Below are 25,571 nucleotides of genomic sequence, written 5' to 3' on the forward strand. Positions count from 1 at the left end.
CGGGGTGAGATTAGCCACCATGACCTGCCCAGTTAAGAACTTAAGGTCAGATCACCCTGTGAGGTTACTTCCATAGAACCCCCTTTTTTCATTCACAACCAGTATTTACTCTTTTGTGTCTGGCTTCTTTCACCCAGCATTCAAGACTCAGGAGATTGTAATTTGTTTGTCTTTTTCCTCAGTGTTCTGCAATGAACAAATAAGACTAATTTAATTTACTTTTATAGTTAGTAGTTAATATCTTTAAAAATAATAATAGCAATACCTGCCAATTATAACGTTTTCAGAAAACAGTATTTTTTTCTTTTTGCAAGCAGAGAAAGTAGAACTTTAAAAATCAGGGAACTAGCTATAGTAATAAAAGTGTAATATGTAAATTGACTGAATGACTGAACAGCAGATCAACTGTCTGGACAACCTTCCAGACGACCTTCTGCGAAGCCAGGGCTGCAGCTGCTGTGGCTGAGGGATCGAGGCAGCCGGCAGGCGCTGGGGCTGCGAAGGCCTGCTCTTGCACAAATTTTGTGCATCAGGCCTCTAGTAGAAAAATAATTTAAATAAAGCAAAATCAAGGAACTATACAAAAACAGTTTATAATTATATATATATATATATATATAACAGGGGTCACAATAAGATGTATGCTGCAAGGTGCCTCCAACCTCCTCTCAGGCCCCTATTATTGTTCCCAAGCCCCAGCTGTTGGCAGGTCCTGATGGATGTCTTCCAGTAGCTGGGTCCCACTGCAGGGGTCAGCAGGAGGCCCCAGCAGAGGAAAAGCACAAACCTGTACCATTTCCAGGGCCTGCTGTGGCTGGCACTGAGGATAGAGACAGAGGGTCTTCTTGTGCTTCGGGGAGCCTCTTTGGCTGCAGAAATTCCAGACTAAGCCTTGGTACCCCACCCTGGGAGGGGCCGTGTGCAGGCGGGAGCCAACCAGAGGAGGAGGAAGGCAGTCCACTGCTTTGTCAGCTTCTTCCTTAACCTTGAGCTGGCGGATATAAGCTGGGCCCCAGGGCCAGAGTCTCTTGTCAGGCCTTGCTGCAGTAGGAGTAGGAGCAGTGGCAGTTTGGGGACAGCATGCTGGTCAGGGGGCTTCCTCTGCGCTCAGTCCTGGTCAAAGGCTGCCAGCCCCTTCTGAGTGCCCCACAGGAGGGACCAGGGAATCCCAGGATGCCCACTGGAGAGGGAGCCCGAATCTCCACTCGCATGCCTCGCCCTTTCAGTGAGATCCCCTCCCCTGGTGACAATGGCTGGCTAAACCTATACCATTTCTGGAGGGAGAAGGGCTCACAGAATTTACACTATCACCAAGTCCAGAACTTCCAGAAGTATGGCCCCATCTACAGGTAAGCCTGGTAGAGGGAGGGGCTGGTGGGACAGGCAGGGAGAGGGGCCTGGGCAGCCTTGCTGTGCTCCCCCTCCCCAAATTGCTTGCCCATTGCAGGCTCCTGTCTACCTTCTGACTTTGTTTCTTCCATGCCTGGTGATGGTGGCAGGAGAATGGATAAGGCTCCCAGACAGTGGGTTCAATTCCCAGACTCAACCTTTGAAACTTTGTGGGGTGGGTGGGGGGATGGTAAGAGAACAAGCCTCGGTTAACTGGTTAACTGCCCTCTACATCCATTATCCCCAGGACCCTGTGGAAGGTAAGTTTTCCATACCCATTGTCAGAGGGACTAAAGCTCAGAGAGGTTAGGGTTTTTAGTCACCCAGCTGGATCCCTGTCCTGTTGGGCTGCTGGGCTCACCCCTCAGCCCTGTGCATCTCTGGAGCAGCTGATTTTGTCCCTTCCACTTGGCCTGGCTAGGCCCCCCTTCCCCAAGCATCTGTCTTGCTTCCTACCTGGAGGAAGGGACTTTGGTCTTTTGGCCTCAGCACTGCCACTCCCAGGGGGTGGGGGTGAGGGGGAGCAGGTATCTGAGGGCTGCCGCTGGGGGCAGGCCTTGCTTGTTCTGGTTTAGCAGTTTCTAAGGTGGGTCATCTTTAGGCCAAGCCTGGGTTCTTTTCTGAGAGCATAGTTGAGGAGGATGGGAGGTGGTGGAGGTGATTGTTGGGAAGGGAGGGAACATCAGGAGGGACAATGCCTTTTACTTTGAGTGATAGGGGAAGAGCATCCTAGGGCATGTTGCTGGCTGGCTGGGTGGGGGTGGGAGGGCAGGCTTGTGTGTGTAGGAGTCCAGCTGCCCACTCAACTGGGCCACTTCCTCCCTCTCCCACAATCCATTTTGAAGTATACAGTGCCTTTCTCACAGCAGGTTGGAGGCCGGGAGGCCCTAGGCTGAGTGTCAGGTTTGGGAGAAAGTTGTTCCTGAGCCTGTCTCTCTCTCTCCTAGGCCCGTCAGTGCCTCTCCCCCAACCTCCCTTCAGAGTGATCCCTCGCTATCCCCTGCTTCCTGTGCCCCAGTAGAACTCTTTACCGAGCCCCTTTCTGTTTTCTGAGTCACTTTTACCTGAGCCTTGAAGCATGTCCTTTAAATTGGTGTTATAATCCCCATTTCACTGTTGGGAAAACTGAGGCCCAGGGAGAAGAGTCTTGCCAAAGTCACAGAGCTCACCAGGGCAAAGCCAGTGCTGGAGCTGCCGCTGCCTGATTCCAGGGCAGTGCCACCTTGCTATTCACACATACAGCCTGGCACAGTGAACTTCTGAATAAATGTGAGGAATTTAAAATACTACTTTGGTAGATTTTTTTTTGTTATTTTTTAAATTGAATTTATTGGGGTGACATTGCTTAATAAATTATATAGGTTTCAGGGGTACAATTGTATTGTGTGTTCACCACCCCAAGTCAAGTCTCCTTCCATCACCATTTATTCCCCCTTTCCCCTCTTCTACCTCCCCCCACATAGGTTTTTTCTTAATACAAAGGCTGTTCTAGTTTATATTTATAGAACAATTTGGAAAATATAAACAAGCACAAATGAAAAATTGAAATCAGATACAATCTCAATTTTGATAATATGTATGTACCATTAGAAATGTAAATGTTATATACGCTGTTTGGTGTTGTCCCACAGAAATACATCAAAGACTTCGCTCCTCTTTTCTCTTTTCCATATAGTTTAGAAAGACAGCATTGTAGCCCATAGTATGAATAAGCCACACTTTTTTAGCCAGTTCTTCAAAGTGGACTCTGGGATTTTTGCTATTACACAGATGCTGTGATGAACCTCCTCATCCATTAGGCATCACTGTCCCCTGTGAGGTCATTGCCTTGGGCTAGATTCCCAGAAGCAGAATTGATAATAATACTAGCAGTTCAAGGACTTTGCTGAGCCAGGGTGGGGCTATGGAGCTAGTGGTGTGAGGACAAACAGTAGTTGGAAAAACACTGAGGGGATTTTCTGGGAGACTTGGGAAGGCAGGTCCAGGGTTTATAGGTCAGCGGTTAAAGCTGAATTCTCTCCCTCTCCCCTCTCCTCCCGACCCTGTCCTCCTCCCACTATTTTCATCACTGCGGGGAGGAAGGGGGGGAGGGAGGGAGAGAGAACTCAGCTTGTACCTGTACTAGTATGTATTTCTAATATTTTGCCTTAAATATGTCTTGAATTAACTTTATTATGCAAAAGGCAGATACCCTGCCCCCCCCACACACAAAAGGCAGACGCACACATACCACACACACAAAAGACAGATGCAAGTGACAAGTGTAATTTTCTGCGGTTTTGAGAGAAGTTAGCTTTAAAAGCAGGCAGGCAGGGCAGGGGTTCAGTGGGACACAAAGGCAGGTGGGACATAGGCGGGGGCAGACATGCAGTTTGAGCAGCCTAATCACAGGAACCAACCAATGCAGGAATAACACAATGTTTCTGGACTCAAAGCAGGAGGCATGGGAAACTAGGGAGAGCCTGCAGCAACAGAGAAAGTTCAGATCTGTTGCTGGGCAAGAACAATGAGGAAATCAATCCGGTGGTAACACAGGTGGACATAGAGCATTTCAGATCTTGCTTCCCTGCAATTGTCCTCAAATCTTCTAAAATTCCCCACAGGTTTAGACATTTCTTATGTCAACAATCTGTACCTGGGTCAGTGTTTATTTTTATTTTATTTTTTAAATCCTCACCTGAGCATATTGTCCTATTGGTTTTAGAGAGAGTGGAAGAGAGAGGGAAAGACAGAGAGAAATATCGATGTGAGAGAAACACATCGATTGGTTGCCTCCTGCACTCACCCTGACAGGGCCCAGGCCAGGGAGGACTCTGCAACCAAGGTACGTGCCCTTGGCAGGAATCGAACCCGGGACCCTTCGGTTTGCAGGCTGACGCTCTATTCACTGAGCCAAACCAGCTAGGGATGTTCGTGTTCTGTGTTTTTTAAAAAAAATTATTTATATTGATTGTAGAGAGAGAGGAAGGGAGAGAGAGAGAGAGAGAGAGAGAGAGAGAGAAACATCAATTTGTTGTTCCACTTATTTATGCATTCATTGGTTGATTCTTGTACGTGCCCTGATGGGGAATCAAACCTGTAACCTTTCGTGTTAGGATGATGCTCTAACCAACTGAGCTACCTGGCCAGGGCCAGTGTTGTTTTAATAGAGACAAAGTGCGCTGCCAAGCCTATGATTGACTAGCCCATGTATGACCTATCTAGTAGGCTACATGGAGTCATTCCAGTACAGGGTCACTCCAGTGGTGACATGAGGGTTCCGTGTTTCTGAGCTATGCAGCGGGTGAGAGAGTGATGAGGGTCTGAACACTCAGGAAGAATAAGCATGGAATGAACTTGAAATGAGGACTTGATGGTCCATGGAAGGTGGGTGGGGGCGAGACTGGTCCTGGAGGACATGCTGTGGCATGACAGCAGCCACTGGATAATATGAGGAGCATAAAACTGTCACTTAGAGAATGCCTAACAGGAGTCATAGTCATAGACTTCATCTTATTCGTTAGCAGCCCTGTGAGAAAGGTACTGTATTCATCTCCATTTTATAAAAGAGGAAACTGAGACTCAGAGCGGGGTGAGAGACAGAAGAACCCCGTGGAAATGGGATCCACTTCCGGGGCCCTCTGCTCTGCACTCTCAGCCATGATGTGGTTGCAGATGAGCCAAGCTCCTGCCTGATTGCACAGGGTCTTCCAGGCTCTCCTCGAATCCTTACGCCATAGCCCTTCTCCTTCCCTCCAGGGAGAAGCTTGGCAACATGGAGTCCGTGTTCATCATTGACCCTGAAGATGTGGCCCTTCTCTTTAAGTTTGAGGGTTCCACCCCAGAACGGTATTGCATCCCGCCCTGGGTTGCCTATCACCAGCATTACCAGAGACCCATTGGGGTCCTGTTCAAGTGAGTCTTGGGACAGAAGCTGGGGAGAGGGGCGGGGGCCATGCTTGCTCTGTGCTGTCTGGCTGGGAACTCTAGGCACATCCCTGTCATCTTCCTGCCTCCATAAAACAGATGGTAGTGATACTGAACTGCTGTGCCAGCCATCAGGGAAATGGTCAGGCTGAAGATCTGAATGAGTAATTAAAGACCTTGCAAAGTTCTCATTTATTAGTTCATTCATTAAGTCCCATCTTATTGAGAACCTACTATGTGCCAGACTTTGTGCCAGGCTCTGGGCGTTCAGTGACATGTAAGGCAGGGCTCTGCCACTGTGAGTCCCTCACAGTCTAAGAGGGCAGCGAAACAGGACAAACCAGTGTATTTAGTGTAGTGGGCACAATTTTCCACCAAATTCCTCATCACAGATTTAAAATGTGACCATATCAAACGTTGGTGAGGATATGGAGCAACTAGAACGCTCCCAGATTGCTGGTGGGATGAAAACTGGTGCCAGCACTTAGAAGATGATTGGCCATGACCTGCAATTGAATACACACAACCCTGTGATGCAGCAGTCCTGCTCTCTGGGATATGCTCTAAAGAACATCCCTGAGGGGAAGGTAGCAGAACGTTGGCAACAATGTCATTCATAAGCACAAAACCCAGGAAACCACCTGAATGCCCAACAGGAGTATAAATTAGTGAGTGGTGGCATATGCCACTCATATGAACAAACTCAGTGACCCCCCACAGTACAGAAAGAGACATAAAGGCTCCAAGATGCCCAGTTCCTGGCTCACAGCAGCAGCAGCAGCAGCAGCAGCAGTGGGGCGGGGGATCAGGTTTTGTTTTCCTTCATTCACTCTCTTCCTGTCTCTTCCTTAAGGCCCAACAGAAACAGGGAGCTGAGGGTGTTGGGAGGAGTGAAGGCTGGCGGACATGAGTGCTGGACTCTGAGCTGTGGCTTGGCCTCCTGGGAGAGCCCAGTTAGCCCCCCGTGTGCGCCAAGCCTGGGGTTTGTGGCCATGAGGGCCCAAAGGGCCTGTGTTTCCACAGGAAGTCAGGAGCATGGAAGAAAGACCGACTGGCCCTGAACCAGGAGGTGATGACTCCAGATGCCATGAAAAACTTCATTCCCCTGCTGGACACGGTGTCCCAGGACTTCATCAGCATCCTGCACAGGCGCATCAAGCAGCAGGGCTCTGGAAAGTTCTCAGGGGACATCAGTGATGACCTGTTTCGTTTTGCTTTTGAGTGTAAGGGGGTGGGAGAACCCAGCGTCCCACCTTGAGACCCAGCCAGCATAGACCCTGAAGAAGCGGTGGAATTGGTTTTTGGGATGGGCTACTGAAAACATTCTCTGCCATTAGTTACCCAGGGGGTGCTGAACACTCTTATCTAGCATTCATACTATGGGGGAAAGGGTCTTCAAAATGTAGGTCCCCATTGTCACGATCCCCTAAAAGACAGAGTATGGCTCAGCCTTGCATTCTGCAAATCTCTCTCTCTCGGGTCATAGACCTGTGAGGTCTGGGAGGGGAAGGGAGGACTGGGTGGTTAATCTGAATTGGGTATTCAAGAAGGTATAGCAGTTATTCAGATGGGGTAAGGAGGTTGGGCAGTCTGGCCAGAGGGAACAGCACATACAAAGGCCCTGTGGCATGATGGGGGTCACGTGACCATTGCAGGAGATCTGGGATGCCCAGACTTTGGTATAAAATCCGCATTCAAATTCCTGACCCCACAGGTGGGAAAAACTTGGGGTTGTTGTGACTTCTTAAGTCTAGCTAGAGTGGGTCCTGGATGGCCAATTACTAGGGCTTTATGTCTTCTAGTCTTCCATCTGGCCTGTTTCAGGAGGTATTTCGCCAATTTGGTCAATTACAGCTAAGGAGTCTCTCTTCCTAGAGAAAAGCTGAGAGGCTGCTTGGGGTGCTGGTGGAAGGGGGCGGGGGTGGAACTCTCTCATCCCAGCATGGGCCCACCCCTAGCTCTGCTGGAGACTGCTTCCCACCCAAGTGACCTCTTTTCAGGGTCTTCTGCTTGCTCCCCTGAGTGGTTGTCAGAAGGGCAGTTTTCCTCAGCCCTGAAATTTCAGCCCCATAAGCCTTAGGTTTCTGTTTCTTTACTGAAGGAGACTGAGGTCGGGTCAGGAGATCCTATGCGTTGGCAGGAGTGGGTTGGTGGGGGTTCCTGGGAGCGGGGGCTCCTCAGCTTGTGCCTATCCCTGCAGCCATCACCAACGTCATATTTGGGGAACGTTTGGGGATGTTGGAGGAGATTGTGGACCCCGAGGCTCAGCGGTTCATTGATGCTGTTTACCAGATGTTCCAAACCAGTGTCCCCATGCTCATGCTTCCTCCAGGCCTGTTTCGCCTGTTCAGGACCAAGACATGGCGTGACCATGTGGCTGCATGGGACGTGATTTTCAGTAAAGGTGAGGATTCCTCTGGCTATACCCCGCGCAACTCAGTCTGGGAGCCAGGAGGGCCTTGTCTACCTCAGGGGGTGGGGAACCAGGCTTGGGTGGAGACACACACACACACACACACACGCACACACACACACACACACAGCTGGAAGCTCCAAGTCTCGGCCTGCTTCTTTGCCCCAGTTACGTCAATGGGCACTGACTTGCCATGTGGGCAGGGGTGGGTATCAGGGAGGTCCTACAAGCCCTGGGATTGGTGAGCTGAAGGCCAGCTGTTGGGAATGATCAGACTTTTATGGAGAAGGAAGATCTAAGATGTCCATCATGTTCTTCTAAGGAGCCTATGATCCCCAACATGGGTTAAGGCCAGTGTTTTAGACCCGGCTACCCTTGGGGACAGACTGGGATTTGGGTGAGAGAGATTAATAAAGTAGGTGGAGAAGGCTGATTGGAGTATGGTGATGATGTGAGACCTGGAGTCAAATCCCTCCTCTGTTCCTGACACCCATCTAACACTGGGCAAGTCACTACCCCCTGTGGTCTTCTGTTTCCTTACCTGTAAAATGGTGATAATATCACTCCATAGGACTATGGTTAAGGATTAAACAAAGAAACAGATAGGAAGGGCTTAGCAGATAGTCTGTGCTGAGTAAAATGCAGCCAGAAAGTCCAGAATCTCCAAGCCCTTGGCCCATCCCTCTCACCAAGGGTCCATCCCTTCCCTCCTGCCTGTAGAGAGCCTCACTCTTTTTTCCCCTCCTGCCCACCCACAGCTGAAAAATACACCCAGAACTTCTACTTGGACTTGAGACAGAAAAGAGACTTCAATAATTACCCGGGTGTCCTCTACAGCCTCCTGGGAAATAACAAGCTGCTCTTCGAGGACGTCAAGGCCAACATTACAGAGATGTTGGCAGGGGGCGTGGACACGGTGAGGTCCCTGTCCTTCCTGTGTCCCTCCTCCATCAGTTTGCATCATTCAAACCCCTGCCCATGTGGGATGGATCTCCTTCTCTTGACTCTATTTCCTAAATAATCACCTCCTAGGAGGCTGAGGTCAAGTCATCCCTTGAGGCTGATCCAACATTTTTTTTTAACCTATGAGAAGGGGTAACTAGGCATAGGTGGTGAGCCCTTCAGTCACAGGTGGGGGACACAGCTCACTGGATTCAGAAAGGCAGGCAGGACCCCAGAAAAGCTGGGAGCCAGTGGAATTAGCCCTGGGCTCTGCCTTCTAGGGTCCTTTTGTTGTCTTCCATTCTCCCTCACACGTTAGTTTGTTAGGGCTGCCACACAAAGTACCACAGGCATGTAGTTTTCTCACAGTTCTAGAACTAGAAGTCCAAGATCAAGGTGTCAGCAGGGTTGGTTTCTTCTGAGGCCCCTCTTCTCCCTTATGTCTTCACACAGTCATCCCTCCATGTGTGTCAGTGTCCTGATCTCTTCTTCTTATAAGGACACCAGTCCTATTAGATTAGGGTCTACCTCAGTGATCTCATTTGACCTTATTACCTCTTTAAACACCTTGCCTCCAAATACAGTCACATTGTGAGGTATTGGGGGTTAGGACTTCAACAAATGAATGTGGGGGAACACAATTCAGCCCATGACAAGGATGACCACCATACCATAGTCATAAGGCTGGATGAGTAGGCCTGGATCAGGTACTGACAATGCTGAGAAGAGGCCCTGCAGGATGGGGAGAGGGCCCCTTAGAGGAGCTAAAATTCAACTTGTGTCTTGAAGGCTGTTGCCAGGAGGAGGGAGGGAAAAATAACATTTCGTGAAGAAATATGTGTCAAGTCCCCTGGGTGAATAACTATTTCCTAGGTATCTTAGTTACATCGTGCTCTAATGGAAGACTTTCAGTCCCTGTGACAGGCTGCAGATGGAGCCTTTGAGTTTATTTTATTTAAATATATTAGAAACATCAATGATGAGAGAGAATCATTGATGGGCTGCTTCCTGCAGGCCTCCTACTGGGGATTGAGCCCACAACCTAGGCATGTGCCCTTGACTGGAATCGAACCTGGGACTCTTCAGTCCACAGGCTGACGCTCTATCCACTGAGCCAAACTGGCCAGGGCTGAGTGTATTTTAAATAAGCGGTTCTCAACCTGTGGGTCGCGACCCCTTTGGGGGTCGAACGACCCTTTCACAGGGGTCGCCTAAGACCATCGGAAAACACATATATAATTACATATTGTTTTTGTGATTAATCACTATGCTTTAATTATGTTCAATTTGTAACAATGAAATTGGGGGACACCACAACATGAGGAACTGTATTAAAAGGTCTCGGCATTAGGAAGGTTGAGAACCACTGTTTTAAATCTAGTTCTAGTCAGTTATGTAGAAGGGATCTCCAAAAAGTGCGTACCTGCACCAAAGCAGCTATTATTGTTAGGCAATGTTTATTGAGCATGCAGTATATGGCAGGCAGGGCCTAAGCTTGTCACATGTATTAATTCATTTAGTGCTCACAAACTAAATTATGAGGTATATCACTATTATCCCCCTTTTCAGATGAGGAAACTGGGGCACAGAGCTGTTAACTTAGTTGACTATCTTAACAAGCAAGTATTTCCTGATTAGCCACCCTGTCCGGCTTTGGAAATAGTGAGACAAATTCACAGATTTGATTTGAGCCGTAAAGGAGTACAGGCTGGCTTCCATGGCTGGGAAGGGAATTCTAGGAAGAGGAAACAGCTGGAGGAAGATTTCTGGGCTTAGGAGCTGCGTGTAGCTCAGTGGAGCTGGAGTATTAGGTGCATGTTGGAGAGAGGTGGTGGTGAGGCTGGGAGCAGCAGGCAGGTGTTGGGGGCCCTGTATTTGATCTGGGGATCTGGGCTTGATCTGGGGAGTCAGACAAGGATTTCCAACTGGGAAGTGACTGGATGGCATGCTTTCATGATTGCTTCTGCTGGGAGGAAGGAGAATGTTCCGACTTTTTGGACAAAAATATGATTCTTGGTAAGATATGTGCAACAACCCATGCCCTAACCTTAGGAGGGAGGGCTGCACCAGCCTGGGGTCCCACACAAAGGTATGTGGGCCTGTGGGGCTTGATGAGGGCCACTCATACCTCCAGGGACCAACTAATGGTCATGACTCTGACTAATAATGAGATTAGCAGGTTCATCTCAGTATAGACCATATGCTAATTGCAACACAGATAGGAACCAGGGTGGTGGTTCTGGCTTCATGATCTGAACCTTCTTTCCCACGTCACTACTATAGGTAAATGCTAAAGTTTGTGGAAGTTCTACTGGGGAGACAGCTGCTTGTTTAACAGGCGTTTCAAAAGGAATGGCAATTAGTCAAGGGAGAACTGTTACAGAGGGGGCTTTGGCCTGGAAGGGCTCCGGAGTCCTTTGGAAGAAGGCATTGGTTGTGTGGGTGCCCTCTACTGGCTGGGGAGCTGGTAGGCTCTGGTGACATGAGGGATGAGGGTAGGGGCAAGTGTTACCCCAAACATTCCTGCCTGGGCTGGAGAAAGCCTCTGGGATATTTGCCTTTTGAATTGGATTTTGCTTTTGTAGATGATGGTCTCTGGATACTGGGACAAGGGTGGGAAGATGTTCTTGGAAATGAAAATTTAGCACGGGTCTAGGTGCCTCAGGAGTGACAGGCCCTCCTGGTCTTCTGCACCCCGACACTCCCTCCCAGACGTCCATGACACTGCAGTGGCACTTGTACGAGATGGCACGCAGCCTGAGAGTGCAGGAGATGCTGCGGGAAGAGGTTCTGGCTGCCCGGCGCCAGGCCGGGGAAGACATGAGCAGGATGCTGCAGTTGGTCCCCCTTCTAAAAGCTAGCATCAAGGAGACACTGAGGCAAGCCCACACCCACCCATGACTGCCTCCACCCCAGTCCTGGGCAGGGTCAGCATGGTGCCCGGGGACCGGTGGAGATCAGTAGCAGGAAGTGAGAAGTCTGGGGAGACAGCTGGGAATGGGGAGGAGGGAATAGAGTCCTGGTCTTGCCTCCTGATTCCCCAGGGGTGCTGCCACTGGGCCTGAGATGCATGCTGGGTGTGGGCTTTATCCTGTCCTCGGGGCATTAGCTTCTGAATGCCTTCCTCTGCAGACTCCACCCCATCTCCGTGACTCTGCAGAGATACCTCCCAAACGACTTGGTTCTTCAAGATTACATGATTCCTGCCAAGGTAGGTACAGCAGGGCTGCAGGACCTGCCAGTCAGACAGGAGGTTGGGGGCTGACTGCAATTGCCTACAGATGGGGGCTTCTGCCTGTGTTGCTGGAGCTGGCTGGTGGGTCCTTGGCAGCAGCAAAGTGTTAAGGGCAAAGGTGATAGGCATAGTGGGTGATCCCTGGAATGTTGCTGGAGCCCAGAGTTAGGAGGGCAACCCCATGGGTCACCTGAGTGTCAGGGGGCCTTCTGGTGCTGAGGAAAGGGCAGGACAATCCCTTGGGCCATCCCTGGCCTACTGGCTTCAGTCATGCTCCTTTGATGGGTGAAGCTCAGGGAGAAGTGGGGTCTTGTTCAAGGTCACCCAGTGGGCAGTCTCTTCTGGACAGCTGGGCAGCTGGGCTGGGGAGCGGGAGTGGGGAAGCTGGGTTATGCTCCCGGCTGTGAGGAGGTGAGGCCTACTTAGGCATCTGCTCATCTTGTCCCCAGACATTGGTGCAGGTGGCCGTCTATGCCATGGGTCAAGACCCCACCTTCTTCCTCAATCCGGGCAAATTTGACCCCACCCGATGGCTGGGTAAAAACAAGGACCTCATCCACTTCCGGAACCTGGGCTTTGGCTGGGGTATTCGGCAGTGTGTGGGTCGTCGGATCGCTGAGCTTGAGATGACCCTCTTCCTTATCCATGTGAGTCTAGTCTGGGGACTTCTGGGCACCCTGGGCTGGCTTTTGCCTTAATGAAAGCACCAACCCTCCTACTCCCATCTCTGTTCAGAGCCCTCCCCCACAATTCCCTGCTGCCTCCTCTTTTGGGCTAATACTCTTGTCACCCATTGGTGCCCCTGGCCATCTGTCCCCGCATGGTGGTGATGGGATGGGGGTGGGGTGGGATAAGGTCTTTTAGAAACTAAAGTGAAAGCCTAAATCAAGGGGACAGCACAAGTGGTATGTTCTCAGGTTAAGTAGGAGCTGGTGTGGACCCTTGGAGCTCCCCAAATCACACTCAACAGGCACTGACTACAGGTGAATGAGTCTGGCCCAGGGGAGATGGACCCTCCCCACCTGTCCACTAAGCCCATCACCTCTCTTTCTCAGATTCTGGAGAATTTCAGAGTTGAAATCCAGCATCTCAATGACGTGGGCACAACATTCAACCTCATCCTGATGCCCAACCAGCCCATCTTCTTCACCTTCCGGCCCTTCACCCAGGACCCGCCCAAGGCTTGACTGAGAGAGTGGTGTGAAAGGAAGGCCCAAAGGGTGGGGCGGGGGCCCATGGAAGTGTCTGCATCCTCAGCTCCTGGTTCCCCACCCCTGCTCCTTTCTACCCCAACTCAGTGGAGGCACTTCTCTTTTACCCACCTCTTCCCCTCACCCCCCCACTCCATGAAGGCAATAAAGGGCTGAACTATGTGAAGTGTTTTCATTTCCATTTGGCCACTAAGGTATCACTCCTGTGGAGATGCTCTCTGATGGATCAACAGTTGGATCTGAGCACAAATGGGCAGCCACACCTGAAGCCATTTCTGCTGGGATCCACCTACCTACAGGTCAGGAGCCAGCAGGATCAAGCCTCCTGCTGCCTGGGGCTGAGAGCAGATGGAGGGCTATTGCTACTGTGCCCAGGCCAGCAGGCAGAGGGACAGAGGACCTGACGGAGCTCTGCTGAGAGAACAGGGCATTCTGAGAGGTGTAGGCCAATCTTGGCTTCCGGGGCAGGCTCACCTATCAGAGGTGAGCACTGATTGAGCTGAGTACTGATGGCTCGTGCAGTGCTCTGCTTGGCTGAATTTTGGGTAGGAGTTCCAGGTGGGTCATGAAGACTTCCTGCCAAGGTCCAGCCAGAGTCTTGGGCACGACCAGGGCTGAGGCCTGTGAGTGAGGGGCTGGTATGAGGTGACTGACCCTGGGGACGGAAGGCCAGTATACTTCCTCTGCCCCACCTGACCCTTCTCTGGGCTTCCCCAGGCCTCAAATTCCTGCTCTAGGGGGACATGCCCACTTTTCTAAGCTCTGGGCAGTAGGCAGGGAGACTGCAGCAGAATCTTTGGTCCATTATTTGAACTGGTCCCAATTTTGGGCTCCCTCACCCCTTCTGAGTTCCATAACTTCTGACCTGAACCAGGTGCCCGATCCTTCCTGGTCCTTGACTACCCAAGTCCAAGTCCTGCTAGTAGACAGGGGAGCTAGTCCTGCTTGGGATAGCAGCCCAGTTAGCTTGAAGCCTTTTACCAGGATCTGTAGGTTCTGAGTCCACTGTTGGAGCCTTTCTGCTTTTCCTCATCACAATACTCTTTCTTGTCTCTCTCCTTCCTTTCTCTTCTCCTGGCTTGAGCCATTTTTTGACTCAGAAATGTTATAGCTGGAAAGGGTCTTACCATCAGAGAGGTCAAGCTCTGCATGGGATGGGTGGGGAAAATGAAGCCTAGAGAGGTTGCTTGAGTGACCCAAGGTCACATTGCATGCTTGTAGTGAGAACCCAGGGCTCCTTTCTGGGGAGGACTTCTTCCTTTAGTCCCATCTGCTTTCCTGTCCCTGGCTACATTGATGGGGCATGTCACACTATTATAACTGATTGCCACAGGCAGACTTCAAGTGTCTCCCTTCCCAAGAAACAGGTAAACTAAACTTGAAGGGATTTTAGTTATGGTAGATGTTTGGGGGCAGGTGGAAATCCCACCCTCCCTCACATCTCTTAACAGAGTTCGTCTCTGGTGGTCTCACTTCTTCCAGAAGCCTGGAAGGAGCTTGTTTCCTTGGCTCCACTGTTGGAGCCTTTCTGCTTTGGAAGGACTTTTCTCCCCACCCTCCTGGGTCCACTCTGGCTTTCAGCTCTCCACAGATGGGAGGCAGGAGACTATTTCACTGCAGCTGAGGGCCCAGGCCCAGAATGGGGTCTGGGAGGAGGAATCTGGGCACCTCCAGCCTGCCCTGCTCCAGGAAAGAGGCAAATGCTCACTGACTTACAGCATTTAATAAAGTCATTTTGAGGATGTGGTGAAAAACCCCAGCACACAGTGAGGGAGCTGCTCCAGTTCTCAGGTCTGTTGGGACTCAGGTCTGCTGGGAGTTTGAGGGCTTGATGACCTTCGTCTCTGAGCTGGGCATTAAGGGGTCCAGTTTTGAGGGTCGGCTATAGTCCTTGGCATGGGTTGAGGAGTTCTGCATTGTGCAAAGCAAGATGAAGTGAGTTTGCCCTTGCCTCGAGGAGCACGGGGCCCATTCAAATGCAGCTTGCCTGGCAAGCCATGTCTTAGGGGGCCATGATTTCCCAAAGATTTCCAAACTCATTTAACCATAGCAGGTTGTATCCAATTTCTCCGGGAGCCCAGCAGGTGAATTTGCAAAGGAATCCCTATGTTCCCTGTCAGTTCCCCCATCTTCTTCAGACCTGGCCAGGAGCCTGGAATTGAGCTGAGTACTTATGGCTCAAGAGCAGGAGCAATCAGGGGTTTTGCTCTGGGGGCTGGGTGGCCCAGGCTGAGCTTGAGGGACAGTTGTGAGCAGGTCTATTTGTTTTTAGGAATCTGCAATGTTTCTGGCAACATGTTCCTATCCCTGGCAGGTCTGCAGCATTGCAGTTGCCCAAGAAGGGTGTGCTCATGGGACAGTCTTAGGCACTATGGAGTTGGGTGATGGCCATGTGTACTTTGCTCATGAATAAATCCAGTCCTAAAGTACAGCCAGTCCCAGAGCATTCCAGGAGTGCTTGTGTAGATACTTCATCCACAGCTCTCTCCCCTTTGATTCTCACCATCACCATGGGGAAGGGGGTAGTTCTGACAAGGTTTTCTATTCCCCTTATACAGGTGAGGAATTGAGACAAGGCCAGGGCTTCTTCTGTTGGTAATAGAGTAGAAGCTGAGCCTAGGTCCTCTGAATTCCAGCTAGGGAGCTGGCTCCCCTGGACAGTTTTTTTCATGGCCCAGTGACTCCAGGTAGAAGTTGCCAGTTCTACCGCCCGAACCCCAGGGAGCTCTTACAGAGGGATCACTCACAGGCTGGTCTGCGATGATGGAGTTTGAAGGGTGACTCAAGCCGTTCTCTTGCTCTTGCAGCTGTGTGGCCAAGTCCTGCTTCTCTCGTCCCCAGCGTCGAGCTGAGTCCTCTAACTGCCACCATGGGAAGGACAGATGGGGAACCTCTAGGTAGCAGGGCCCATCCCTGAGATCTGAGACAACCAGAGCTTGAGCCTATTCTCTGGGCAGAAAGCAAAGCCCTGGGCAATCTGAGCTTGCTGCTTCCTCAAGAGACCGTGGGTGGCAGGGCTGGGTACAGAGGGGCCAAGTCAGTCTGGCTAAGACACAGATGGATCTTCTTTGAGTTCCAACATCATCCTGAACCCTGACTCTGAGTCCACACTGATCCTTGACTCTGGTCATAGATTGAGCCTGACCCTGCTCACATACCAAGCTCCAACCCTGGTCATGGGCCAAGTGGTGAGCCTGCCCAGTCTGACCAACTCCTTTGCCTCACCTACCTGGCTTTCCAGGGATAGGATCCGGTTCTGAGCTTGTTCCAGCTTGGCCAGGAGGTTAATCTTGTCTGAAGTGTTGGTAAGAAGATCCTGTGGCCAAAGCAGAAACTCACACATGGCCCCAGCTGAGGCCAAAATCAGCTCTCTGATGTTGAGCCTCAGACAAGGGTTAAAGCCTTTTCCTGAAGTTCAGACCTGATGTGGCATGTGCTTTTTTCACAGCTCTTCTTCCCACAGATTTTGGGTATATGGCTTTTGCACATCAATTTTATTATTATTATTATTATTATTATGAGGCCCGGTGCATGAAATTTGTGCACTGGTGGGGGGCGGGGTCCCTCAGCCCAGCCTGTGGCCTCTCGCAGTCCAGGACCCCCTGGGGATCGGGCCTACACCGGCACTCAGACATCTCTTTCGAAGTCTAGGCTCTTGCAGTCCAGAAACCCTCACTCCTTACTGCCTGTCTGCCCCCAGAGATAGGAGAGGCTCACGCCAGCCCTGAGCCTGGCTTCTGGCTTCTGGCTGGGGGAAGTGGGGAGGGGGGAGTGCTGCTCACTCACCAGAAGCCAGGCTCACTGCTCCTTAGCACTGACCCTCCCCCCCCCCCGCCCCCACTGGTGGAGGGGGCCATCTGGGGTCGGGCTGGCCAGGGGAGGGGCCGTGGGAGGTTGAGGCACTGCAGTTGCGCCCCATCTGGCCTCTATGGAGGCTCTGGGACTGTGCCACCCCTTGTCCCCTCCCACCCCTGCCTCTGAGGAAGGTGTGGCGCCAGGACCGCCATGGCTGGCTTGACAGCGCAGGCTTGCTGGCCCCACCCTCCGCCCACTGGTGGTTCTGGAAGGTCATCCAGAAGGACGTCTGGAAGGTTGTTTGGTTGTCTGGCCTAATTAGCATATTATGCTTTTATTATTATAGATTATTTATTATTTTTAATCCTCACCTGAGGATATTTTTTATCGATTTTAGAGAGAGGAAGGGGGAGAGAGAGAGAGAGAGAGAGATCGATTGGTTGCTTCCATTACACACCCTGACTGGAGATCGAACCCACAACCTAGAAATGTGGCCTGACTGGGAATAAGTGCACGGGATGATACTCCAACCAACTGAGCCACATTGACCAGGGCTGCACATCAATTTTTAAATGTAAAATGCATGAGGGAGTGCCCATTGGTGCATAGACTGGAATCTTGAACTGGGAGTTTTTATGAAGTGAAGAATCTGTGAAACAAGGGCTCCACTGTCCCCAGCACTTTCCCTAGATGTCCATGCTTCAGGAATGCTTTCAAACAGAACTCACCTCCTGTAATTCAAATGGCCTGTCTTTGGGTTTACATAAAGCAGGGCCCCTATAGCAGCCTCAAATGTGGAGTGGGGCCAGGGCATGTCTGGAGCCTGGGCACCCACCTGTGCAGGCAGGGTTTCTGTGCACTTGGAGGGGCCTGGGCCATCTGTCTATCAAAGCCTCTCTGCCAGGTCTCCTGCTCCCAACTCCCCAGGGCCCATCTGGGGTAGGGGAAAAGGACTCTCCAAGGCTGTACCAGTCCCAGGAAGTGCTTCAGACTGGAGTTTCTGAGAGGTCTGTGTGGAGTTCAAGAGCAGGCCAGCCAGGTGGCAAAAGGAGTCAGAGATTAAGGGCCAGTTAGGGGCTTGCTTTCTCCCAGGAAGCTAGTTAAGGGTCAAGGTGAAGCTTTCAGACCCATGTGTGTCCCCCAAGGAGAAAGAGCAAGGCCTGAGGGCTGGCACTCCAGGAGACGCCAGGCACATCGGAGACACTGGGAAGCCTCGCTCCTGGTCTTAGTCTTTGACTTGGATTGTACTAGGTGATGGCCGGGCACCTGCTGACCTGCACAGGCAGACCCAGGCCAAGCCTGTGCTGGTGGCTCTTACCGGCAGGGCCTGCTGCTGCAGAATGATGGGGGCCGACTGTTGGCGGCTCTTATCCAGCTCTGCCCGCAACCTCGAGTTTTCTGCCAGCAGCACTGAGTAAAGGTCAACAGGCAGCTTCTCTCCTGTAGGATCCTGGGGAAGTCCTGAGGCTGGGAGCATGGGGAAGACAGAAATGGCCACAGATGTTCATGAGGTGGGCTTTCCTGTCTCCACGTCCCTGGCCTGATCTGCTTCAGCATTTTGCTCCATTCTGCCCCTCCTCTGCTCCCAAGCCTTTAATGGCTCCCCACTACCAGTGGGATCAGGCCCACACTCCTCAGACCATTATTCTCAACTCTTTAGAATCTGTTCCCACCATTCTCTCTAATCACTCCCCTGCCATTTGTCCTAGGTCTAGCTCTTCATCCTTCTGTCTTTCCTCCCTTCTCTGCTCTTGGTATGGTCATTTCCTTGGTCCTGAAGCTGCCTTCTTGTTTCTCATCCTACTCCCGGGTGACCTCAGGGCCTGAAAGGGGAGCCCTACTTTCATTGTTTTCTAAAGGCCTTCAGAAGCACACCCCCCACTCCCAGTCCCAGTAAAGGCTGAATGCTGGCTGGGCTCACAGGGGTCTCTGGTGAGGCGGCCCAGACAGACACAGGGAAATCTGCTTGGGCTCACCTGCTAGGTGTGACCTGATTCTCTCCTGCTCACCAGAGCTACCTCTAAATGGCAGTTCTAGGTGGCTTTGGTTAACATCGATGGAAAAAACAAATCATTGACTTAATCAAAGCATTTTGTTTGTTTTATATAGAAGCAGATTCTGCAAACATGGGAGGGGAGGACATAATTTGAAGGATCCTGGAGTTAAGAAATTGGAAACTTTCCGGGTAGCCCCTCTCTGCTACTCTGGTCTGCAGGGTTCTCCCCTACGTCTTTCTGGCCTGGCTCATACACTGTGTCCTGTGGGTTTCCTGGGAGAAGAGAGTGCAAGGGCCTGTGAATAGGGGCGTCCCACCATCGGCCACAATTGGGAGGAGCTCCTGGAACTGGGAAGCTCTGGGAGGGAGGAATTCCAGGGCCTGGATGACTCCGGGGGAGCAGCTCACCCCTGCCGGGCTTTCCCTGCAGCCTGTTGGGCAGGGGCTCGCTCCTCTCCTGAAGCTTGTTCTTCAGCAACCCCTCCATCTTCTCAATCACCTGGGGAGCAGAGTGCAGAGGCTGGCCTGGGCTGGGGGCTCCACACATTCCCTCCGTGGCCGGCCCCTGGCAGCCTTCCCCCCTGCACCTGCCTTCTCCTGGTGCCGCACGGTCTCCTCCAGCGCCTTCATCTTCTGCAGCTTGTCCTGGTGCCGCTTCAGGAGCGCAGCCTGTGGCTGCTGAGTCTGGTACAGAAGCAGCTCCTTCTCTCGATCATTCTTCTGATGGTGGGGGACGGGGGCAAGCGGGAAGAAGGAGTGCCTGGTGGTACCCTTGGCCTAGAGGGCTCACCCCAGCCCCTCTGCTGAGTTCTCCACTGTGCTGGCTCCCCTCCCTCTAGGCCCTTCTTCCTTATGCTCCCAGACACTTCTCCACAGATTCCCACCCTCGCTCCCCATGCTCTCTGCCCCAGCTCACTCGAATCAGCTCATTCTGCAGATGCTGCACCGTGTCCCTCAGTTTCTTCGTGTCCAGCTCACTCAGCAGCAGTTTCTGCCTCATGGACACTGGTGGTGGGGGCATGGGGAGAGAAGGCTCAGGCAGGAAGCATCTTCCAGCTCCAATCAGCACAGTTTGGGGGTGAGGGCAGGTGTCTCTCAACCCCGAGGCTTGAGACAGGACTGGATTCCCTGTTTCCCACTATGGAGAGGGCCCAGCTGGCTCCTATCAGCCCATGTCCAGTAACATGAACACCTGGGAAAGGTCCCCACCTCCCTGACCCACAATTCAGAGCCGAGGCTCAGGCGGGCACCCGGACTCCCTTGGTGGCCTTTATGCCCTCACTCAGCTTCTGGGTCTTGTCAGCATTGTCCTGCTCCTCCTCCATTTCCTCCTGGATCAGGTGGTTCCTCAGCATGCGGTTCTCTGCCTCCAGGACCCTGGCGTGTTTCCGCAGCGACAGGATGTCCTCAGCCATCGTCTGTATGGCCTGTCGGTAGCTGTTTATCTCCTGTGGATCCCAGTGCTCAGAGCTGAGCCTCCGGCCCACATCTGTACCCACACTTAGGAGTCGGTGGGTCAACCCCAAGGCCGATGGACAGCATGCCCTCATCTCTTAGCAACTCCTCCGAGGGGTGGCTATAATTTGATCTGCACCATGTGAGAGAAGTCGCCCTCGGGTTCTCTCCCAGGGGTCATGCCTCTTCCCGTGATGTCAGCTGGGGGGACCCAGGGCTCAGACACCAGGTGGGGAAGATTGTGAGTGATAGAGACTCGACAGGTCCTGGAACCAGGTTCCCAGGGCTACTTCTCTGGCTTCTCCCTGCTCCTTCCCCTCTTTTCTAATTCCTCTCCTTCCTCATGTCACTGAGAACCCAGGGAGAACCTCGCAGAAACTCCACGGACTGCCACTTGGGAACTGACCGCAGGCACCAGCACCCCAGCCAGCTTAGGGGTCAGGAAAGTAGGCCTGGGAGATCCAGCTCCAAGATCTGGGGCCAGGATGCCAGGCTCTGTTGTTAGCTTAAGAGTAACAAAAACCTTAATGTCTGGCACTCATTGAGCTTCACTACATTCCAGGTTAGGAGAAGGGCTTCTCTCAGTTGTCCTCACAACAAGCCTATGGGGGTCGGTACTATTATCATCCTCATTTTACCGACAAGGAAACCAAGGCCCAGATGGGCAACTAACTGGGTCAGTTGCAAAACTGAGTGGCAGAGCCAAGGTCTGAAACCCACACTTCAGCTCACAGACTCCAGTGGCACTTGAATCTGTGATCTAAGTGCTGTGCAATCCTGCCATGAGGCTCCGACATGGAAACATCACAGTATGTTGAGAAGTGATGCAATAGGCTACTAAAAAGAATCATCAGTGTGATCTCAATGTGGGGAAATTATTTATGTCTGACCTTCTGTGTGCATAGGAGAATTACTAAGCTATATTTACATGCATTGATTTCATAATTAGAAAGTCCCTCTTGTTACTTAGAAAAAGTTTTATAAAGGGAGTTTCTTAAATCCAAACAGCACAAGATATAACAGGGACCCAAAACATGAAGCCAGAAAGGTCCATAGAAGGGGAGGAGGTGGGTGCTCGGCTGGGGGAGGAGCGGGTGAAGACAGCAGGAGTTTGCTAAGCCCTGGTTGTTTGGCCTCCCAGGGACTGTGAGGACTTGCACATGGAGGTGGGGCTCCTAAAACGGCCGGGGTCCCAAGTCTCCCAGAAGCAGAGTTCTGTACTCAGTTTCCACCTAGGCCTCATGCTGACTGGGGACGAGGCCCAGCTCCCAACCACTGCCAACCACCAGCTGCAGGCTGGGCCACTGGCTTCTTGGTGAGGGGCTCCTGGACAGCAGGGGTTCATCAGACACCACTTGTCACCTGCTGCTGTCTAGGCTTTTGGCTGGATTCCCTCTAACCAGTGCCAGGGCCGGGCCCATTTCTCCAGCACCTGCTCCAGTCGAGTTCCAGGTCTTGGCTCCTCCAGATCTGCCCACACGGTGCCCTCAGACAGCCCGTTAATTAGGAGCCAGCCCAGAGCCCACACAGGGCTTTGTGGTCGGGCCCTGGGCACAGCCCAGCGTGGCCACTGACTCACTGAGTGAACTGAGACAGGCCCCTTCCTGTATGAGCCTCGGATTCCTCAGACGGAATAAACACAGGTGCTGCAGGGCTCAGAGTCAGAGTGTGTGGGGCGGCTGGCACAGGGCCTTGCCAGGGCAGGTAGGACCTGGAGGTATCCATTCCCATCCAACCCTATTTCTGTTCTGTGGCCGCTTTATCAGCAGGTCAGACCCCTTCCTCTTTTTCCTGGCTGCCTTACTCATCACTTTGGAGAATTGCTTGGATACTGGATACTATTAATGTTGAACACATGCAAAGCCTATGATGTAGCAATTGTATTCCTGAGTATATACCCAATAAACATGCAAGTGTGAATGCATCTAGAAGCAGAGGTAAGAGCATTGCTACCAGCCTTATTTGTAATAACCCTTAACTGGACACGACACAAATGCCCCTCACAGTAGAATGGTGAGATAGTCACACAGTGGAATACTACACAGCAATAACAATGAGCCAACATCAGCTACATGAAACCACATGGAAACATCTCTCAAATATAGCACACAAAAGAAGTCAAACACAAAATACCTACTCAATGATTCCATGTAGATTTGGTTCAAAAATAGACAAACGTAAGCTATAAAATTAGAAGTCAGATCCATTTGGGGATGTGATGGGGAGGCACCAGGGAGCTTTGAGGGTGCTGGCGTGCTGTACCTCTTGACCCTCATTGAGCATTTGCTATGTATTTTGTAATAATTCAACACAGCGAATACACTTATGTTTTGTGCATTTGTCTGAATGTGTGCTGTACTTCACATAAACAAATTAAAAACATTTAATGAATTAAAAAATAAATGAAATCCTGGCTCAAGTTTGGTTAAGTGCATGAAGCTCCACACAGCAGCCCTCCTCTGGGGATCCTCTCAACTCTCCGCAACAATGGGCTCTTCTCAGCTCTGAGCTGTGAATGCTTCTGTGGGTCCTGCTCCTGGGCCCTCACTGCAGCCTCTGTACCCTGAGAGGCCTCCTCCCAGTTTGATCCTGGGGGGCTGGGTGGATTCAGCGATGCCTCCGGCCAGGCCCTTCTGAAAACGAGCAGGTGGGCACGCTGATAGTTGTTGAGGGCTGGCACGATGCCTCAGAACATCCTGAGACTCACGCTGGTTCAGTGACGTAAGGTCACACTGCCGCAAATGTGGAGCTAGCACTGGAACTCAGACTCCACTCCAAAACCTGTGCTCTTTGCATCTACTTGATTGAGGAAGGCTGGGGCCTCACCCAGAGGGAAGAATGACTGACCGAATCTGTCTACAGAAATTAAGGGGCACTGATGGAGGAGGTGGCCAGTGTAGGTACCAATGTCCATCTGATGTCCTGAGGCCCCATTCTGCCTTTTGTCCCTGAGGCCAAGATTGCCTTGGGGCAAAGGTGAAAGAAGGAGGTCCCCTGTCTGCTCTTCAAGGAGCCAAATGTGCCCAGGCCTCTCTGTGTCAGAAGAGGTGGGTGTAGCTCATCTCACTGTCCCCACCTGCACCTGGCCCAGCACAGTGTGAAAACAGCAGATTTGAATAAGCCAGCCTGATCCCATTGCTGCCTCACCAGCTTCTTCTTCAGGTGAGGCCTGCCCACAGTAGGGGAGGGGGCAGAGGGGCTTAGGCAAGGAAGAACCCCGCTGGATGCTGCAGTCCGGGCACCTTAGTCTATGTGTGTGCTGGTGGAGGGCTGGGATCTCTATGGCTGTGGTTCAGAGTGAACTCCCGAGGTTTGGATCAGATGCAAAGCCTGTCATATAAAAACTCGTACAAGCTTCCCCCTCATGCACACTGACCCAGCCCTTCCCTTCCCACACTCTTATTTCTCCCTTCATACCTCCACTTCTGCATTCCTAAAACCTAATTTGTCCTTTTATATTCCATCCAGAAAAATTTTTTAAATATCTTTTTATTGCTTTCAAATGGACAGGGAGAGGGAGAGAGAGAGAGACAGAAACATCATTGATGAGAGAATCATTGATCGGCTGTCTCCTGCACGCCCCACACTGGTGATCGAGCCTGCAACCCAGGCATGTGCCCTGACCTGGAATCAAACTGTGACCTCCTGGTTCATAGGTCGACGCCAGCTGGGCCAGATATTTTTAATCACATGAGGACTGATAGTGTGTGAGTGTGTGTGTGCATGGAGGGAGTCCCAGGGGAAGGGGTTGCCAGGCCCTCTGTCTACTCTGTGAATCTGATCACCCCCTTCCCATTCAGGGTTCATTTTTTTCTAGGATCCCATTGTTCTTCATCCCAGCAGTCCCAGGGGTGAGCAAAGCTCCTTTGTTAACATCCCCCCTTGACAGATGAAGAAAGCTGAGACCCAGATAAAGTGGGTGTCCTCTCCTCAGCCAGATGGGCCCTGCTGGAGGAAGGGTCATGGCTTCTTCTGGACTCCACTCCTTGGACAATAACTCTATAGACCTTCCCAGGCCCCTGTGCCACCCCAGCCTGGCTGCTCTCTGAGCACGAGGTCTTTCCAGGAAGATGGAGGGGGACCTGGTCCCGGCTTATCCTCCTCAGTCTCTACCCTGGCCAGTATGCTCTGTCCACGGGACCCAGAGAGGTAGCCTGGCAGGCCTGTCCTCCTTCCCCAGTTTTGCCCACCCTCATAGCAGAGTGGAAACCTTGGGCAGCACAGCTGAGCTGAGAAGCTGCAGCCTGACCTATGCAAGCAGCCTGGCTGGGCTCCCCACTCAGGGCCACATTCTGCGTCACAGTCCAGCCTTGAGAACACACAGGACACCATGTCTCAGATTTCCTGTCATGGTCTTGCCCCTCTGCCTGCTTCCTCCTTCCCCCAGTTCCCAGCCTGCTTGGGCTAGCACATCCTCAGGGCACTGACTTTACTTATGCCTGACCCTGAGTGCCCACTGCATCCCCTCACTCTCTGATACCCCACAAGGACCCAGCTCTCAGCAGTGAGCCCAAGGTCACGAAGACAAGTTAGAAAGCCCAGGCTAGAAGCAGATCAGTGAACACCCGACCACACTTGCTGAGCACCACTGTGGGCCAGGTCTGTGCCATGCTGGGGCCATGAAGCACAAAGGAGCCCATATGGTCTCTGCCTATAGTGGTCTCCTCTCTACACCGAGAAGATGGCAAGAAGTACCTGTATCAGAGGAGAGTTCAGAGAAGGCTCTTAACTCATCCTGGTGTCCAGGAAGGCTTCCTGGAGGAGGTCATAATCTGAGCTGACTCTTTATAGATGAGTAGGTGTTACCTGGGGTGGGGAGAAGGCTCTCTGGGCAGAGGAGACACTGTGGCAAAGGCATGGAGGTGAGAGAATGTGGGATGAGGAACAAAGCAGGCAAATTTCTGGAGAGCAGGATGCAGGGAAGAGGGGTAGGAGTATGGCTGGAGAGGTGTCAGGGAAGACAGAAGAGGGCCTTGAAGGTCAGTCTCAGGAGCTTGGACTGACCATTGAAGGGTCTAAGCTGGGGGCAGGGGGTGCATGTGACAAGACCTCTCTGGTTGTTTAACACAGAGAATAAATGGGGGGAATGGAGGCCAAGAGCAGCAGGCAAGGTGACACATCATGGAACCTGCTTAGGGAAAGGCAGTGGGCACGAAGATGAGGGCAGGAGCTGCAGGAGGGAGAAGAGTGAGGAGAAGGAGGAGGAAGGGGGAGGAGGAGGAAGAGGAG

The 25,571-nt window shown here is 51.8% G+C and overlaps 2 protein-coding genes across 2 annotated transcripts in view; one reads left to right on the forward strand and one right to left on the reverse strand.

Annotated features, from left to right (window-relative positions):
* Positions 1 to 1,022: 1,022 nt before the first annotated feature.
* On the forward strand, positions 1,023 to 13,246 carry LOC102241006 (cholesterol side-chain cleavage enzyme, mitochondrial). The gene is made up of 9 exons (XM_005882785.2): positions 1,023 to 1,349; positions 5,128 to 5,283; positions 6,319 to 6,518; positions 7,496 to 7,699; positions 8,467 to 8,624; positions 11,363 to 11,529; positions 11,783 to 11,861; positions 12,335 to 12,532; positions 12,941 to 13,246. Exons 1-9 carry the CDS (start codon positions 1,081 to 1,083, stop codon positions 13,070 to 13,072), a joined length of 1,563 nt encoding a protein of 520 aa, XP_005882847.1. The 5' UTR covers positions 1,023 to 1,080; the 3' UTR covers positions 13,073 to 13,246.
* A 1,653-nt stretch (positions 13,247 to 14,899) lies between these two features.
* Positions 14,900 to 25,571, reverse strand: part of CCDC33 (coiled-coil domain containing 33) — a 104,566-nt gene continuing 93,894 nt past the window's right edge. The window contains exons 12-19 of the mRNA XM_005882833.1: positions 20,170 to 20,335; positions 19,804 to 19,892; positions 19,479 to 19,607; positions 19,295 to 19,386; positions 18,210 to 18,375; positions 16,326 to 16,412; positions 15,844 to 15,957; positions 14,900 to 15,007 (exon numbers count right to left, since the gene is read on the reverse strand). Coding sequence (XP_005882895.1) covers positions 14,900 to 15,007; positions 15,844 to 15,957; positions 16,326 to 16,412; positions 18,210 to 18,375; positions 19,295 to 19,386; positions 19,479 to 19,607; positions 19,804 to 19,892; positions 20,170 to 20,335 — 951 coding nt within the window. The remainder of the gene's footprint in view (positions 15,008 to 15,843; positions 15,958 to 16,325; positions 16,413 to 18,209; positions 18,376 to 19,294; positions 19,387 to 19,478; positions 19,608 to 19,803; positions 19,893 to 20,169; positions 20,336 to 25,571) is intronic.

The sequence above is a fragment of the Myotis brandtii genome, unplaced genomic scaffold (genome assembly GCF_000412655.1).
Source record: "Myotis brandtii unplaced genomic scaffold, ASM41265v1 scaffold74, whole genome shotgun sequence".
Taxonomy (NCBI): domain Eukaryota; kingdom Metazoa; phylum Chordata; class Mammalia; order Chiroptera; family Vespertilionidae; genus Myotis; species Myotis brandtii.